The sequence below is a fragment of the Chaetodon auriga genome, chromosome 6 (genome assembly GCF_051107435.1).
Source record: "Chaetodon auriga isolate fChaAug3 chromosome 6, fChaAug3.hap1, whole genome shotgun sequence".
In the NCBI taxonomy this organism is placed as follows: domain Eukaryota; kingdom Metazoa; phylum Chordata; class Actinopteri; order Chaetodontiformes; family Chaetodontidae; genus Chaetodon; species Chaetodon auriga.
In genome coordinates, this window is record NC_135079.1 from 4,091,993 (window position 1) to 4,109,749 (window position 17,757).

At 46.0% G+C, this 17,757-nt stretch overlaps 1 protein-coding gene across 4 annotated transcripts in view; it reads left to right on the forward strand.

Annotated features, from left to right (window-relative positions):
• The first annotated feature begins 5,925 nt into the window (after positions 1–5,925).
• LOC143322633 (alpha-1,3-mannosyl-glycoprotein 4-beta-N-acetylglucosaminyltransferase C-like) overlaps positions 5,926–17,757 on the forward strand; it is a 42,398-nt gene continuing 30,566 nt past the window's right edge. Inside the window, exon 1 of one of the 4 annotated variants that reach the window (XM_076733945.1) lies at positions 5,926–6,031. In XM_076733945.1, coding sequence (XP_076590060.1) covers positions 6,030–6,031 — 2 coding nt within the window. In that variant the 5' untranslated portion in view covers positions 5,926–6,029. Of the gene's footprint in view, positions 6,032–14,462; positions 14,870–17,757 lie in introns of those variants that run through there. The other 3 variants (XM_076733948.1, XM_076733946.1, XM_076733947.1) reach the window with 3 other exon arrangements.

The window sequence follows — 17,757 nt, forward strand, 5'->3', positions numbered from 1 at the left end:
GAACAAATTCAGTCCGTTTGAGACGATGGAAGACGTCGGCGTTCACCAGGAGGACCAGCTGGTGGCGTCACTTCTTTGCTTGAGGACACTTGAACACGTTGGCTAGTGGGCCGGTCAAATGTCTCTTATAATTTAGTTTTCCTGCTTTGGTTTTTAAATCCACTCTTAGTAATGTTCTTTAAAATCTCTTGTAAAACAAACATTTGAAACAACTATAAAAGATTAGAAATTTAAGTCTAGACCAGCAGCAGCAGCAGCAGCAGCAACATGGCCGCCTTGTCTCCGAGCCTTTGCGTGAGGTCATGTGGATGCAAAAGCTTCTGATTGGTCGGACAGCACGCCATACGCACCACTGCAGTCCTCAGGAGAGCCAGTCTGCGCCCACTGATCACGCCTTGACCTAAACTGGTCTAACTTTTAACTCCGATGCTGCTTCTGTTCGGTGTCGTTCATTCGTCGCTCTCAGGTTATATTCTGACCTTTGACCTCTGCTCAGGCGGCTTCACTGTAAAAGATTTTTCTCCTTTTATCAAATGAAAACGTGTAAGCGGGCCTTTGACTTTAGATTCTCTGTACACAGTGAAACAGGAAAAGACACCAAGGTCTGACTTGATGCGTGTATGGATATGAATAGAGCATCTAAGCTTTGAGCAAACACCTTGATGCAGCCTTACCTTTCAGACTGTTTAGCTATTTACCACACAGGTGTTCATGCAATGACAGGTACACTTCAGTCCTTCCAGAGGCGCTTTGATGACTTTAATTATATAGAAGCCAGAAAACATGTTTACAGCTTTTCATCGAACACATACACTCTGGACTGTGCAGCTGTTGTGCGTCGGGTTGAGCGTCAGAAACTATGACGTATGCGCCCTTGAGCACGGCACTTAGCCCCCGACTGCTCCGGCAAAGCGGCCAGCAGCACTTAAAGATCGTGGATGTGGGTGCTGGCAGATGAATAGTGTGTAGCACATCCTCCCCCACAGTTAACCTCACAAGACGTCGGTGTAAATAAGAGCACGGTCTGGGCTCAGAAAGGAGGAATAAACCCAGGATGAGGACATTTTACACCAGAGATAACGCTGAAATTGTTTGAGAACTTGCCTTTGATCACACGTGGAGCGGTGAGACGCTCGGATGGTGATTCAGCGCCAGCAGGGGCCGCTGCCATGAGTGACAGCATCGTGTGTCATCTGAGACGGCCTGTAGCCAAACAAAGAGCGGCTCATCACAGCATCAGTGCGGACGGCCGCTCTGAGTGGAGGAGAGGTGACATTGGCTCATAATGTGTGGGAGGGCCGTGTGTGGAGGGGAGGGGGCGGCGCGCTCACATAAATCGTTTAATGCTTCTTTACGTCTCAGCGGTCACAGTGTCGAACCAGAGGTACGTGAACTTTTGATGCACTGGCTTTTCGGCGTGCCAGCCGAGTCGACCCTCACGAGAAGCTGCCGCCGAGCGGTCTGTTTGGGCAGAGATGTGATGCGGTCATGCAGCGCATTTCCACACCTTTCAGCCAGTCATCCGTCCAGTTCCAGGTGATCATTCAGGTCCACGTCACCACATCGTCTGACCTTAAACGGTCATTTTGATGCGTGGGGGTCGAGGTTTTACCAAACCTCACCAGCACGTATTCCTTTCTTGATTCATTGCTCAAGGAAAGCAAGGAAAGGGAAGGAAAAGGCAGGAAGAAGTGGAGTTCCTGATGAGTTCAGAGGGCAGACGAGCTTATGATGCTACGCTGAATGACTGCACAGGCGGTCCAGTCTGTGCAAGTAATGCAAGAAGGTTTGATCTGAAGGCCAAAGGTGTTCTGAGCTGTTCCAAAGGGCCGAGCTCAACCACAGGCCAAAACACAGACAAGAGACGAATCATACGTAAGAGGAAAATGATGCTCCGGGTGAAGGCCTAGATCCAAAAGTGATGCATCTCACCTCCACACACCTGGTCGGTCGCTGCTTTAAGGCGTAGGATTGCTGGATTGTGTGTTTAGTAAAAAATTGCTGGTCACAGTCTCTCATTGTGCTGGTTTCAGATACCTTGAGACTATTAGACGAGCACTTAGTTTAGGCCACGCTGAGGCCTGTACACTGTGGAAATGTGGTAAAAACGACGCAGCACTTGTGTGCTGAAAGGGTTTTTTTTTCCTCTCCACGACGGTTTTTTCATCCATAATTCATAGAAGGAGCAAGTGGAGGAAAGCCGGTGAGACAGAGGCCACGTCCATCACTGCTCTGCTGTGTTTGACTCCCTCCGACGAGCGAGTCGAAGCCGCTGGGAGATCTGCTCGCTCTCAGCTCAGCGTCGGCGATTTCACCGTCTGCGACCAACTTTCCTTTACAGAGGTGGCTTTTTGTTTACAGTGTGTCTGCTCCTCGTCTTATTTGGCATTTTAAATGTGGACAATGTACATAAAATATTCATTATCGTCAGTGCCGTACACAGCTATGATCCTTTAGTGGATGAAGAAGTGTTACAATAGGCCTTAATGTTTTACAGTGCGTTCACTCAGGAAGAGTAAAATCTGTCCTTAATGTAATACAGCGGTGATGCATCTCAAACAATGGCAGCGAGCGCCTCACTGTTCATTATGACTTCATTTAAGAGGGAACACATGTACTGCTTCACTTGGAACAATAACAAGTAGGAGGAATTCATTATCGGCTGTTATTCATATGCAAATGAAAACTTATCCTCTACAACAACGCCCTCCTCTTCTGTCTCCACTTAGCTGGGTGCTTCAGCTTTGGTGTATGTGTGCTTGAGGCAAGAAAAGGAAAAAAAAAACCACACCATCACATCCTATATCAATTATGTTGAGTGGTCTCTTCACATTGATTACCAGATAAGAGGTTGAGCCAAATGCTTTGTTCCTGGAGCACACCGTGGGCAGATGGGTTGGCGTATGTCGGTGAAAAGCCTCTGGAGGACCCTCGAGCTCTGATCAGAGCAGAGCTCCGCGAGCACGCCGGCCTGAGGTGAAACGTCCTCTGTGTGGACCAATGCTCAAACCTTTTTAACAAACCCTTATCGCCGTCTCCCAAACGCCACGTAGCCTGCAGCTTCACGCCTTCTGCTGCACTTCTCTGCAGCTGTTTACATCACCGGACAGTCACGTGATTTCTGCTGCCTCCACCTGACCTACCAGAAGGTTTTTCTGGCAGCCAATTTACCACAGATTTTACACCTGGAGGGTGTGTTTAGTGATACTCACCGACTATTGTCTGTGTGCACAGCCTATTATAAGGTACTCCTGTGTGCCACAGAGCTCCATTATTGTCCAAAATCTACTAAAAACACATCAGTGTTGCACTGGATTACATGTGGCACCGCTGCTGGAAATGCTGCGGCTGCAAGTCGTCCTCAGCAAATGCACTGTTTATTCCCGTTTGAGTAGGTTTTGCTGAGAACTAGCGGGTCCAGCTGTTACAGTAAATTATTCAGCCTTTTTCAGAAAATGAAACTGTATAATTGTGACCCATTTTGAAGGATTTAGGCCCTCAGTTGGAGTGATTTGGCTCGAGTGAAGCAGGGTAGAGAAGTCAGAAACAGGCAGACGAATGCATTGATGGTGTTTTTGTCTTCATGTGGTGTCTGTCAGCCTTACCCTTTAAATTCTGATAGTAGGATTCTTTCATGTGTTTTTTTTGATTGCAAAGAACAAGAAAATGCTATTTTACTTGACATCGATGGACACTTTGCTCGTCTCACCAAGAATAATTGTTTTTGTTGAGTCTTTTTGATGCCTCGGTTTGCTGCAACCTGCACTGATCAGGAAGCAGTTTTCGGTTGTGGGGGAATCCAGGTGTCAGTGAGCTTTTATCCAAATCATTTGGTAAAAATGAAGAGCCTTATGTGTGTGTGACGTCTGTGAGCCTGAGTCCAGTAAGCCACTGCAGTCAACACAGTGACAGCGTGATAAGAGCACACTGCTGTAGCATGGTATTGATTTTGAAAGTGTAGGCTGATTTGATTGAGAGTAGAACGTAATTATAATATACTGCATGATTATAATTAACAGCAGAAGTTCACAGCAATCACACATAGATGAATGGAAGCCAGTGGCTGCTGGAAAGAAGAAAAACAAGGCTGAAAACACAAACATGCTTTAGAAAAATGGTGCCAAGAGTGTGTGGTTTGTAATAAAAAGGCTGAAACATACTAAGCTAGAGGTGTAACTCTCCATAATGCACAATAATGAAGAAAAGTCTGCCGGCGCAGGACATCGTGAGCTGAAATTCATCAGCAGCCAGTTTGAGTTTGTCATCTTTTCACTTGGTGAGGAAAGCCTCAAATGACTCACTCCACACAGAGAAGGCTGGCATTATGGTGAGACAACATGATATTTTTCTATTTGATTAAGGTTATTACACTGCAGTCAAGTACGACTGGAGTGTCAGATGCTGTGGAAATGAACCAAGCTGGATGCTTCTCACGCATTATGAATTATCTTTAAAGCTAGACAGCAGCGCTGGCTTGTATTCGTCCACTGTACCCGGTCAGGGTTACAGAGCGACGGATGCCGCGGGGGAAAAGCGGATGAAAGTCACGTGACCAACCGAAGTAACTGGAGTCTGGGGGTTAGAAAGAAGCCTGTTAGCTTTGAATCCGTGTCAGAGCTGACGTTGACAGCAGGTCAGGTCAGGTGTGACGTGAGAGGCTGTTGCTGACTTTATTGATATCTGCTCACCTGACAGACAAGATGAAGGGTTCTGAGCGACCTCACAAGGCTCCAGCCCTCACCCTCACAGAAGCTGTGGTTGAAGGAGTCTCCACCCGTTCTGGCCTTCAGTTTGTGAAGTACTGGTGGTGCTGGTTTGCCCTCGGTTTTGCCTCCCAGGTCACAAACAGGCTGCCTCACCTGAACAGTGAAGGTTTGTGGGTCTTTACTCAGCCTTGAATAAAACCTGCAGATGCTGCTCAGGGCTGAAAAGAGGTACCTCAATCTACGCACTGTGTGTCATATTTTTTAAAAAGTCAGTTTATTTATTGTTAATATTCTCCTAAAACATGCTTTAACTGAATATCACCCCAGAGTAAAACATCAGAGCATCGCTCTCTGTAGTAAAGAAGCAAATAGGACATCATCTGTCAGCGTCAGGTCTCTGTAAACACAACCAGAAATTATTTTAAGACGGGTCACAATATGGAGGTTTACATAACATTTTTCTTTATTTTTTTTGTTCTGCTACCATTATTATGAAAAGCACAATAGCCAATTTTATCAGAATTTGTCATTTGCTCCACTGATTTGGATCCAAAACCAAACCTACGCCTTAGTTATGTGTGCTTAGCTTTATATTCTGTGTTTTATTTGGAATTCAAAACGTGTCAGGAGCTCCAGATTCAGTATTTTGAAGCCTTTGCATTAAGCCTTTTTTTGGCCTCTGGGTTAAAAGTGACCATTGATCCAACACATCCAGGTTCAAGTCCGGCCGGGAAGCTTTGCTGAATGTCAACCTCTGTCCAAACATGCAAGACTGATGCTAGATTTTGGACAATAATGGAGCTCTTTTTTGGTTTTGGTCTTTTGTTCGAGTCTCCCTTAACAAACCCTGCAGGTGTAAAGTTTGTGGTAAACAGCGTCCTTGACAGACAAACTCTGTTCCTGAGCTCAAGCTGATGCCTTCATATTGTTTGATTCATCATGAGGACAGTCCAGCGTGCCTGATGTGAAGCAGAAGCAAAGCTTGATGGATTACTTGAATGATTAATTCATGTTGAGCTGATCGGCTGATCCATTAATTAACGCGTTTCAGCGTTAAAGCAAAGAAAATCTTCAATCCTCTGCAAACCCTGCTGCATATCAAGTTCACCTCGGGCTCCCTCCCTCAGTGTTTAGTGACTTACATATAATGTTGACCACTGCTATTAACATCCATTAATAATATTTTAGATTGACTGCTGAATAATTGATCTGATTTCAGAAGCTCTGACCCTGGGAGTCCGCAGAGAGGCAGCTCTGGCCTCCAGGTGACGGCGAGCGGCTCACGTCTCCACGCCGCCTTTCATCCTCTTCCACCAGGTAAAAATGTGAGTAGCAGTTCACTGAATATTTAGTCACACTGGGAGCTCTCGCAACCCTTCAAATGATCGGTTATGAAATATTCAGAGTTGGTCTCTATGGGGACGGCGCAGGAACACAGCAGGAGCTCCGACAGCTGATTGGGCGACAGAGTTTCCCTTTGGCTCGCTGCAACTCTGCATTCACCTTTTACACCGACAAGCTGACATTAATGGATACCCTTCACGCCTTTCAAGCATGTAATTATGGTGCGGGCAGTCGGAAAATAGAGCAATTAGTAGTTTGGGGGGGGGGGGGGGCATTGTAACTGAGTGAACTGTTATTCATTACCTGTGATGAAAAATAACGGGGAAATCACCGGGAGCCTGAATTACAGGGCTCTGCCCGACCTTTTAATCAGGATGGAGATGTTCACGATGTTTGAATGTCAGTTTACGCTTTTTTTAGTGTTTTGGATTTTGCTTTTGAAAGCAACTCGTGGGGATTGAACGTTTGAGAAAAGATAAATGAAGCAGAGAGGAGCAGCTTCGCCAGCTGGTGAGCTCAGGACTGCTGTTAAGACATCAGACGTTGCGTTAGTGATCTATAATTAAACATACAAACAGCCGTTAAACTCACCGCGTTCTGAGAGGAGTCAGACGTGTAAATACAAAGTAGATTCTTTGAAATGTTCTTAACCCGCTTTAGCCCCTGAAGCAAGAGCGCTCCACTCCACTCTGAATATGCAGAAATCTTTACAGATTCAAAGATCAAATCAGACGATCGAGAGTGAAGAAACTCAAACTTTCAGCTGGTGGCTCCGTAACCAGCGTCTTCGTGCAGCTACCGTCACCGCTCTGTTAACCTTTCCCTGCTTTTCTGTTTCATTTTCAGTTTTTAGAGGCTTGGATTAGTAAAAATATCCATTAACTCACAGGGGAGCAAAGCAAAGATTGGAGAACATGAGCACATGAAGATTCAACGTATTCCTTTGGAGAACATTTTCTCTCTGCTTTCCCATCCTGGTCATTTCCTCGCAAACTCCTCAGACTTATCTTGTGACTCTAGTGTAAACAAAGTGGTTGGCAGATTGATTTTTTTTTTTTTTTTTTTAAACAGAATCATGAACTGCATGCATACGTGCACTTCAGCATTTCCAGCTGTTAGCCACAGCTAACGTCCCCTGTGAGGTCCTCTGAGCTGTTAAGGGTTAGGGTTATGGTAATGCCATATTTACAAGTGATGGTCACTTGTAAATATGGCATTAAAGCCTCCTGGATGTTCGTATTTATTATGAATATGTGATATAAATTTAGCGCTCTGTGAAAGTGCAGCGTGACGCTGGAGTCCCACAGGCCGAGTCGTGGGCAGCTAACATTAGCATCCAGTCTGTTGCATTATTTTAGGGTGTGAAAATTCCCCCTTAGTGTGGACAGAAGGAAGACATGCTTCTCTCAGACATGGAGGATGTAGCACTGAGGGCTTCATATGTCTGTTAAAGTGATGGCAGTTTGTCATTCAGACGTGTTTTACGTCAGTGTGCTCCGTGCGAACATGAGACGAGCCACAGCGTTGTTCTGTTCTTCGGGACGCTTTCAGTTCCTTATTTGCTCTCGTGATTTATGGAAATGTTTCGCTGGATATTCAGTTATTCATCCATCGTCAGTCAGATCATTACTGCGGGTCATCTGAGGTGTTTTCAAGCCTATTCTGCCCCGGTCGCACCGGGAGAACATTTCTTACGGACTGATCTGATGTGAGAAGAATCTCCCCGACGACTGAAAATGGGCTCGTTCACACTGTTCATTAAACTGAGTTTGTGCATGAGAGATGAGGATGGAGGGAGTGATCGCTGAAGGCTGCTCAACATGCACATTCCTCCCTCAGATTAACGTAAAGGGTGAACGTGGGGAGTGACTTTGAAGGTTTCGAACCTGCCTCCTTGAATTTCCCTTCACTTCCCTCTTCACAGACTTCCAGCCGTGCTCTCGGTTTCCCTTTATTGTGGCAGCAGTCGAGAGCTTTGGCTGTCAGTGCAGCCTGTTAGCTAACGCTGGAAAGAGGAAGCAGTCGGCTTTGCCAGCATTTAAAATAACATCCCTGTGTGTTTTGGATGCCGAAGCATCTCTCGCATCCAACAAGTAACTCATTCAGATTCTCATTCATTCATTTATCCACCCGTTCATTCAGTCAGGGGCTCACAGTGAGGAGGCTCATAGGTTAGGATACCTGCTGTGGTTTTGTCTGCAGACATCATTCACTTCTCCTCCTCCTCCTCCTCCTCCTCCTCCTCCTCCTCGCCCTCCTCCTCTGCAGTGCTGCTGAGCCGTCGGATGCTTCACCTCCAGACGCCGTGTCCTTGTTTACTTTTGTTCCTTTTCGATTACACCGCTCCTTTACGTTCTTAGCACGAGATATTAAAGCTTGTTACCCTCCGTTCAGAAGCAGCCACTCGTACTTCCTCACAGTGACATAACCCATCAGAGTAAACATGCGCTGTTTTGGTTGGACTTTGTGTTTTCATCATTTTTTTTTTCGGGGAGTGTTTTCATGATCAGTGCTGTATTTTGTTACCTGTCAATCACCCGTCGCCCACATGAGCAACCACAAGTCTCCTCCAGGAACCTCAGACACAAGGCATGCACCACGAATACCTGCGTTTAGGTACTCGCTGTTATCGAATACCCATACGTGTACTCAATAATTCCATTATTCTAACATGCTCAGCACACACACATACAAAAACACTGGAGCACGTGGAAACCTCATACCTGGGTTCCGATACGCCGAGAAGACGACATGTTATCTACGAGTGACGACAGCTGGCCGTCATTGTCTCCTGACGTCTTCTCTCACGTTCGCTGTCTCGGTTGTTTCCCGCTGCTAGCGTTAGCAGACTGTTTAAACTCAGCGCTGTGTTGTTTCTTTAGATTTTTTATCAAACTTCCTCTTAAAGGAGCTGCTTTTCAACCATCCTGGTAGCAGTTTAGCAGAGCATAGTTTACAGTCTGCTCTACTTTTGTCACTTATCCTGCTCCGCTGATGGGATTTTAACACCATGTTGCAGTAAAGTGGTTTCCGGTGCCTTTGCATCGGAGCCGTTTCATGATTAACACGACGGGTACGTGAGCACAGTATGGGTTCATCCCTATGAAAAACACGTCGCCTTAAAAATTCAGTTGTCGCGTCCTTGTTTTATTCAAGCTGGGACAGCTGCAAAGACGACTAACTAAATATGTAATAAAACCTGGTGCATTGTGAATCAGTTTGGGGAAAAGCAGACCCAGACACAGTAAATCACTGATATGTGTGCAGTCTTAACCAGCTGACTTCTCCCCAGCTGTTGCTCCAGACAGATCAGTATTCAGTGTTTCGGTGGCCGTGCACACCTTTGTCTGAATCCTAATTCTGCACCCAAAAATCAAACCAAACAGCCTCCACAGACGCACCAACTCTATTGTCACAACAATAAATAATCGAGACGGATGAATAATTACGGCAAGGGGGATCAATTCCAATTCAAAGTTTCTGACAAGCGAATGGATGGAGCTCAAATTCGGCCGTGCTGCTGATGTAAAGTGCTGCCGGCCGGAGATGAAGGAAAAATCTCAACGCTGCCGCTATGATCCACTACATTCCCTCTGTGATTGGAAATCTGATGATATATGGAGGAGACGGAGGGAAAGTATTGACTTTTTTACCTCGCACAATCATCGCTGCCATTGCATACCTCAAGGTCCTGTATTAATCATTCATTGCATCAGGAATTAATGCTGTTTTCAGAGGGGGAGGAAGCGCTCGCATGCTTTACTTAAACAAACCACGCTGTAAAAAAAGTACAAATACTGCATTGTAAATCCTGCTCAAGTACTACACAATAATTATTTGCTAAATGTACTTCAAATATTAAAAGGGAAAGTACTCATTCTGCCAAACACTGGCCTGTGTAAGCGATGTATTGCTTTATATTACTGTAGTAGATCGTGAATCCTGATGCAACAGCGTGTAAGCAGCGAATTTACTGTTGTGGCCGGTCAAGGTTGAGCTCGTTTTAACTGCTTTGTAGTTGAGTCAGTGGCTCTCACTGGTGGTCGAGCCCCTCCGAAGATCACACGATAAGTCTGAGCGGTGCTGAGATGATGATGACTGAAGGAAAGCTAAGCTCGGCTGCACACGTCTGTGTTTATTTCTGGAACTTTCTGTCGAAATATTCTTTCTAATAACCTGTCTCAATCTGAATTATGAAGTATAGGAGTTTTATTTCTTAGAGACCTTTAGCAGGTATTAGTTTTGGTGGGGGGGGGGGTGTCACACAAGCCAGCAATGATTAGAAATCACTGGTTTAATCTTTAACAATGTGTTGATTTCTTATGTTTAACTGAAGAGCAGCGAGTGACTCCAGCTGTGAGATAAATGTGGAGTAAAAGGTATAAAGCTGCAGGAAACTGAAATGCTTAAATAAAATACAAGTACCTCAAAACCGTATTGAAGCAGAGAACATGAATAAATGCTCTTAGCTGCTTCCCACCACTGGCTGCTTTTCTGTGAGGGAAGGAGGGCAAACTGGGAGCGAAGTGCTTTGAAAAGGAGCTTTAAAAACTCTGAAATTCAGTCAGCGATGACGCGAATCAGACGGAAACATTACAGCAAGACTAGACTTTGTCACCGTGTTTGTAACTGTGGCTGTTACTCATCCTCTCTGTGGCTGCGAGGCTCGACATGCACCCAGTTGTCATAGCTCTGACTTTGTTTGGCAGCTAAATATGATAAGATCTTCTGTTTAATGCATTCCAGATGGAGGAAATAGTAATTTGCATCCGTTATCGGCGAGACAAGTCGAGGCTGTGTCAAACGGCTTGAGAGAATTCAATCTCCTCCTCGCTCCTCGCCCTCCTCCCCCACTCCTCTGTTTGCGACGGTCTAAAGTGTCATCTGTCGACCTAAAACGCTCTCAGAGCAACTTGAACTTTTAAAACAGTTAATTAAGACTTGTTCTGACACATTCGCTGTTGATTTCTCAGGCAGGAAATCCATATTCATATTTCAGGGAGAAGAAGGTCACGCAGCGCAACGCCAAGAGACCAGTCACCCGTAGATGTCTTTGAGCAGGACTTTGCATCGCCTCATCAATTTTTAATTGATTTATTCATCTATTCATGAATTAGCTTAGCTTGTCTCCAAAGCACACATGAATATCTAAAGTACACACCAGGCCCCTGATGTGTAATTGCGTTCCCTCGTTGTATCAACAGTCAGCTGACTGTCACTCATCATCACGGCTGCTAATGGTTCCGGGTTGTTTGCCGCTCGGAGAAGCTGACGAGGAGCTTTTGCACGTAATGAAGTCGCTCCCAAGAGAAGATTGTTGGAATTAGAATTAACAGATAAGTTCCCGAGACAAACTACGGCAAATAATGCCTTTAATCAGGCGTGTGGGGAAAGCCGAGGCGCTGATGGGTCTGCCGGGCGCCGCGGCCTCTTTTCTGTTTGAGTGGACTCAGCACTGACAGCCGCTTCAGGCGCCCGCTGCAATCACCATGTTGACTCCCGCTGCAGTGTCAGTGCCTGGTCCCAAGCAGCACCGCCCAAATAAGAGCACTTACTTATACCTTAACTTATCTTAAAAAGAGACCTGTTGCACTGCAAAGCTCGTTTCTGTAATCCGGCCCGTGTTAGCCAGCTGGCTAATTTTCGCCTGCAGCCATTTGGCAAAGAAAGCAATGAAGTGATAAAACACAACTGTAAAAATACAGTGATACCACACTTCAAAGCATTCAGGCTTGTGTGAAAAAATGCATTTTTTATTCATATGTTTTAACATACGTGGTCCAGTACTCATATGTAATACAGGACTATGACTGTTTTCATGAGTCTCATGTTTTTAAAACAGGTTCTGACTAAATATCAGTTCACAGTTAAAACCTACAGTTTAATAATGCGTTAAAGGGCCGTGAAGAGGTTTTCACTTTTAAGCCCATTAACTGCGAACATTTTCCCGAACACACCTTTCTCCATTGATTTTTATCTCTGCCAGGCAGACGCAGGTTTCAGCTCATTTCACAGCTGTATGAAAACCAACCAGCAGTGACCAAAATGTGCTTTAGATGCATAATCCATCCCAGCGAACATTCACCAGCTGTATTTGTTGTCAAAGCTACACATTATTGCAGAGTAATTATGTGGCGGTCGCCTGAAGGGATGTTCTAAAAACTCTCCATGTGACGTCTCCGAGAAGTCCGTGACGTGTGAGACTCGAGCCGCCAGCTGCTGAACAGCATCATTTCTAACGTGGGAAACAACTACGTTCACACTGCTTTTCACAGCTTCTGCATTTTCTTTTTATTTATCTTATAGGTTTGATTTTGAAACAGCCCATGAGTGTGATGCATTGCTGACAGTGACTCAGCTGTTCAGTGGTAAAATACAGTTTTCAAATGGGTCAAAGTTAGCAACAAGAAGATGACTAGAAGTGACTGATAGTTAGTGCTGCGAGTTAATAGAAGCAAGTGGCTGCTGAGAAGGTAGGAAATAAACCTAAAAACACAAGGCGCTGCAGTAACAGTTAAAACATGAGCTCAGTCATCAACTGGAAAAACAAGTATTAATCATTGAAATATCCAACATCTGCGAGAAGTCAAAAATGATGTACAATAATCCAGCGCTCACGATGTGTGTTTATCTGTCCTCCAGGGTTTATTTGCAATGAAGATCTGCACGCCAGAAATGCATCTCAAGACTAAAAAAAACAGATCATGCAATGGTACAGAGCTAACTGTGGATCTGCAGCAGGGGAGTCTGTGCACCAAATCTCAACCAAGTTTAAGTGTTCATTCTGGAGGCTGTTAAACAGACGGGCAGACAGAGAGCCGTAAACAAAGCCCACAAATAAAAACTAACAAGAAGGACGATAACACGGCTCCTGATCAGCACAGACACTCTGGTTCCCAGTAAGAGCCGGGCAGATGTTCCAGCATCCCTCTCCGATTTCCTGTTCATTTGAAAGCTGCTGCACTTGAATTAGTGTGATGCTTACAGGAGTATTGTAACAGCAGGGACTCGGTGTTGACGCGCGGTGTTACACGGTGTGATCTAAATGATTTAGGACGCTCACATTTTAAAGCAGCTGCAGAGACACAAACACGACGACACGGAGGGCGCTTCACGCTCTCGACACCAGCACATCTGCCATTCTGCCATTAATCTGTTTTTCATGGCGAATTAGGACGAGTATCACACGAGGACATGGCAGCATGGAGAATATATGTAATCTACATTTGAAGGGGCTTGCAGGCTAATTATAATTGCAAATTGGCAACTTGACTCCTGGCCCTCTCTCGGCGCAGACCCAGTTTGAACTGTTCATTAAAGGCTGCATCCGCTCAAAATTCACAGTCTGCACATCCTCTGACTTCTGTTATTTATTATTTAGACTCCTGCATCTTAAACATACTTTATTTTTAGATAAATGTCTTCAACTACAAACACATCCCAGGCCTTTTTTTGTGTCCTGTATGTTTGTGCCTCTCTCATCGCAGAGCTTCTTAATCCTTACGTTGTTGGAGAAATGATGGAGGATCAGGTTTCGAGCACTTAATTTAATATACTTAATAGCTGCCACTGGTGCGATTCGTAGCAGCCGTTCCCTCAAAGCTTTCTGAAATTCTAGAAATCCTGAAGAGCTAATACATTTCAGGGTTAAATCTTCCTCCTCCTCTTTCTCCTGGCTGTTGGAGTTAAGGCCGCTGCATGCCTGAAACGAGCTCCATGGGATTATAGCAGCTCCTGATGGTCAGGCATGGGCGTAGGGCGGAAAGCTGAGGCGCTGGTCATGATAACAGGGAATACTGGGAGACACTTTTGACCAGTCTCCTGTCAAGAGCATCAGTTGTAGACACAAAAACTGATGGAAGTAATGTGAAGAAATCCCATCGACGTTCTCACCTCTGACCTTTTTCCGAAGCATCAGATCTGAGCACTTTTTTTTTTAAGTGTACTGATCCCTTAAGAGTTTTTCATGCCCAAAAAACAAAATAAAAGTAGGAAAACTTTCCCCAGATTGAGTAAATCTGGAAACGCCGGCCTCAAGTTTTAGAGTTTCTGTGGCTTTAAAGTTAAGAGCAGCTTTCTGTCGCAGCTAAGCTAACGTCAGTTTCATCGCTCCATGCAGATGCTGTGATTAAACTGAATTCATGTTTGTTTTGTCAGTGATCTGCAGCTCTGTCTGCACAATGATCACCCCATGATGTACGAGAACGACTAAATTGTGAGTTTCAGGAGGAGGAGGAACAGATTGGTGTTGAGGTCTTAAAATGCACGAAAAGGCTGTTTATGTGCTGTTTCCCACACATAACCAGCGTTTTTTAAAAAGTGTGGACTTACTCTGAACTGAGCAGCTGTGGCGTGATGCATTGCCTCTTTAAGACAGACAATCCAAAGCGAGAGAGTGAGGGAGAGGTGGTGGGGAGGGTGGAGGGGGTAGAGAGAGAGGAAGAGAGAGAGACAAGTGAGAGCCAATAAGAGGCAGCGGGCGCAGACACACTCTGTTTGTGACACCTTGTGGTGGAGAGTGTGGGGGTGGCAGAGATGGAGAGAGAGGGGGGCACCACTGGATAGAGAGAGAGAGAGAGAGAGAGAGAGAGAGAGAGAGAGAGATCAAAGCAAAGAAAGAGACAGAGGAGGAGAAATGAGGATGAGAGATAGCAGCGCTGCAGCGAGAGCGAGCGCCCTGCCTGCCTTTGCAGCCGCTGTTTACTCCACTTTCCCTGAGAGCCGGTTATCCTCCCTCTGCGTGAGTCATGGAAGTGATTTAGGTGAGCGGAGCGTCGCCGAAAGCCTCAGATCAGTTGCTGTGTCTGCGCCGTGGGCAGGTAAGCTCGCTCTGCGTCCCTCTCCGGCTCTCATTTTCTCCTGTTATCTGTCTTTTTCTTCTTTGCTGCCCTCCACCAAGAGGAGCGAACAACTTCTGCAGAGTTTGGTCAATCTCCCTCTCCTCCTCCTCCCCTCGGCACACCCCTCTGATGGACCTCATTCCCTTAAATTTCTCCTCTCAGTGGAGGGATGGTTAGTGCACATGCAGGCTGTGCAGTGGGACTGGGTAAAGTGTGAAAGGCATGCTGCAGCTTCTCTCTGACAGTCTGAGCAGCATTTAGTGCCTCTGTATTGACAGGCGGGCTCAGTGGGACTGAGGGTTGGAAGAGGATGAGAGGGAGATGAGTCAAATCTCTGCTTGAGGGACCAGGAGGGGAGCAGCATCAGCGGTGATCATCCCGATCTGTCGGAGAGCAGAGAAAGAAAAAAAAAAAAAAAGATAATCCTGCGCAAATAAGCCCTGGCTGCTCGTCAGATTTTACACTGCAGTTTTGTTTGTTTTGTTTTCCGCTTTCGTAACATGATGTGAAAACGTGCCTGTCTCGATTCTGTGTGTGATGGAGGAACCACACCGGCACAAGCAGCCGGATCCCTCCCCGGGCATCCCGCGGCGTCCACGCCGACCGAGGCGTGCGCTCGGTGCTTCTCGGAGGCGCACAAAGCAGCTGATTTCTGTGGCTGGGCCCTCCTGAGTGACAGCTGAGCTCTGTCACGGCGTGCATCATGACTCAAGCTGGTAAACTGCAGCTCAGCTTGTGACACAAATCCACGTCCCCTCAGCCATGTGGGAACAACCTGCCATCATCTCATGGTTGGATTAGAGTGATTTACTGTTGCTCCCCGCCAGCCCGGGTGTGTTTGTGTGGGGTTTGACCTATAATGGTGCCTAATGGCATCATATGTCATTTCTGAGAGGACGCTGTCAAACGGGACACTGTCGCCAGCCACATCCAGTTGTAATATGGCAGTTGTTATTAATGTTAGCTCTCCCCGTGACCCCCATCAAAACTACTACTGGCAGAGGTGCTGGACGAGAATTAATGGAGCTCTTAAAATTAGAAATTACATTTATTGCGGGCTGGATTTACCGTCAGCGAGGACCTCCATCACTCTCTCCATAAAGGACAACTCCAGAGGATATTTTTATCTCTGTTGGCTGGCCCACAAAACAGACCTCAACGCAGGCCGTGGTTGAATGTGCACAATATTAGGGTCATCTCCCGCATATCGATCATCAGCCCCTTCCTCCACATCCCTGTTATCCTGTAGCTTAGAAATCCTTTTCATTGACTTGGCTGCTTCTCTTCACCTGCATCCCGTCTGTTGTGATTGGTATAGATTTTACACTGGGATCAATAAAGGAACCCAGCTCTTACCTGGACTGACCTCACTTGTGTGCTTTGTGGAGAGGAAGAGCGTCCCTGACATGTTTTTAGATTTAGATGTTTTTCTTGCTCTGCGTGAGCCGCCTTGGACTCTCCAAAGCCTTAACCGCCTTCCTTTAAATTCAAGACATCAAATTAAAGTTTCAGTATCGCAGCTGGGTGAAATAGCTCACACTCAAGGATCAATAAACAGGCAGCAGCAGTGTGAGGGCGAAGCAATGCGGCTTGTAAACAAATTTAACAACTTGCGTGGAGGCAGGTAGGCTTACAAATCTGCGTCATTTCCTTAATGCCAAAGCTGAAGGAGCACAAACTGAACTGGAGGGAGAGAGATTTCGGAGCGTGCAGGGACAGTTTTTAAGAGCAGGACTGATCTTCAGTGTGCTCTCACTCTTTCCTCCACACTCCAGAAACTTTGTGCGGCGAATGTGAGTAAAACAAGTCACATCACTCACTCAGATACGAGGCTGCAAATCCTCTCCTGGGTGCAAAATCTGCATCGGCCTCACGTGCTCTCGGACGCTCCCTGTGCGTTTTCAAATGCTTTGCTGCACCTGTAGCCACGCCCAGCAGTGATGAGTGCACCTCTGCATCGGCAGCAAGGTGACAAGTCAACAAAAACAAGCTTGTAGCAGGAGGCAGGGCGTGTTTGCTTTTTCAGATTTCAGCCACAGTCACAACCTTTTGCCTGAGCTCTGAACTTCGCTCTTTGCACGCCCAGCATCCGCCTCGACCAGCTCTCCACGGCTGGCTGGAAAATATTTGCACTTCTGTATCGGAAAAAACATCAGCAGTAAACAAACATCAGGCAGCAGTTCTGTTTCTCCCACAAAAACAAATTAGTAAGATATATTCTTACTTAGGAGGAGACGGGGTTGCACACGGAGTGCTTATCGACTATGTTGTTAGTGAACCTCCAGACAAATTATGATTCAGGTCTGACTCATTAAATATCAACAAATTTACTTTCCATCTGGCAAAACCATTATGTAGCTCCGAGTTAGTGGTGTTTCTCATCGCTAACACAACACAAGAAACAAGCATAAACCAGCGTTCGAAGGTCAAGTTTCATTTCAAAATAGCCAAGAACAACCTCACAGCTCGAAAGTATCCGTCCACGCTGGAACAATGGAGAGTGTGTTTTCTCATTTTCTTGGCCTTCAGTCGTCTGTCCCCTTTTCAGCTTTCCCTGCGACAACATAAAGTGTGAAAAATGTGGAAGGTGGGTGGACTGCCTACTTTTAAACAAGCAAGCAAAGTCTACGCCGCCATCTGCTCGCTCCAGAATTTTGTTTTTAATCAAAGCTGCAGCCTCAGTAGAACCACACTCCCTCTCACTCTTGCAGTTTAGCATCTTGCACTGAGAGCGAACAGAACCCTCAGCATAACATGTGAGGTGCATCAAATCCGAGCTGAAATCCAACTTCGGCGCCACAGACAGATGCTGCGTTTGGCAAATTAATCTGAGATTTGCTGCAGGTTGTTTGGTGTCGGCGCTTCCT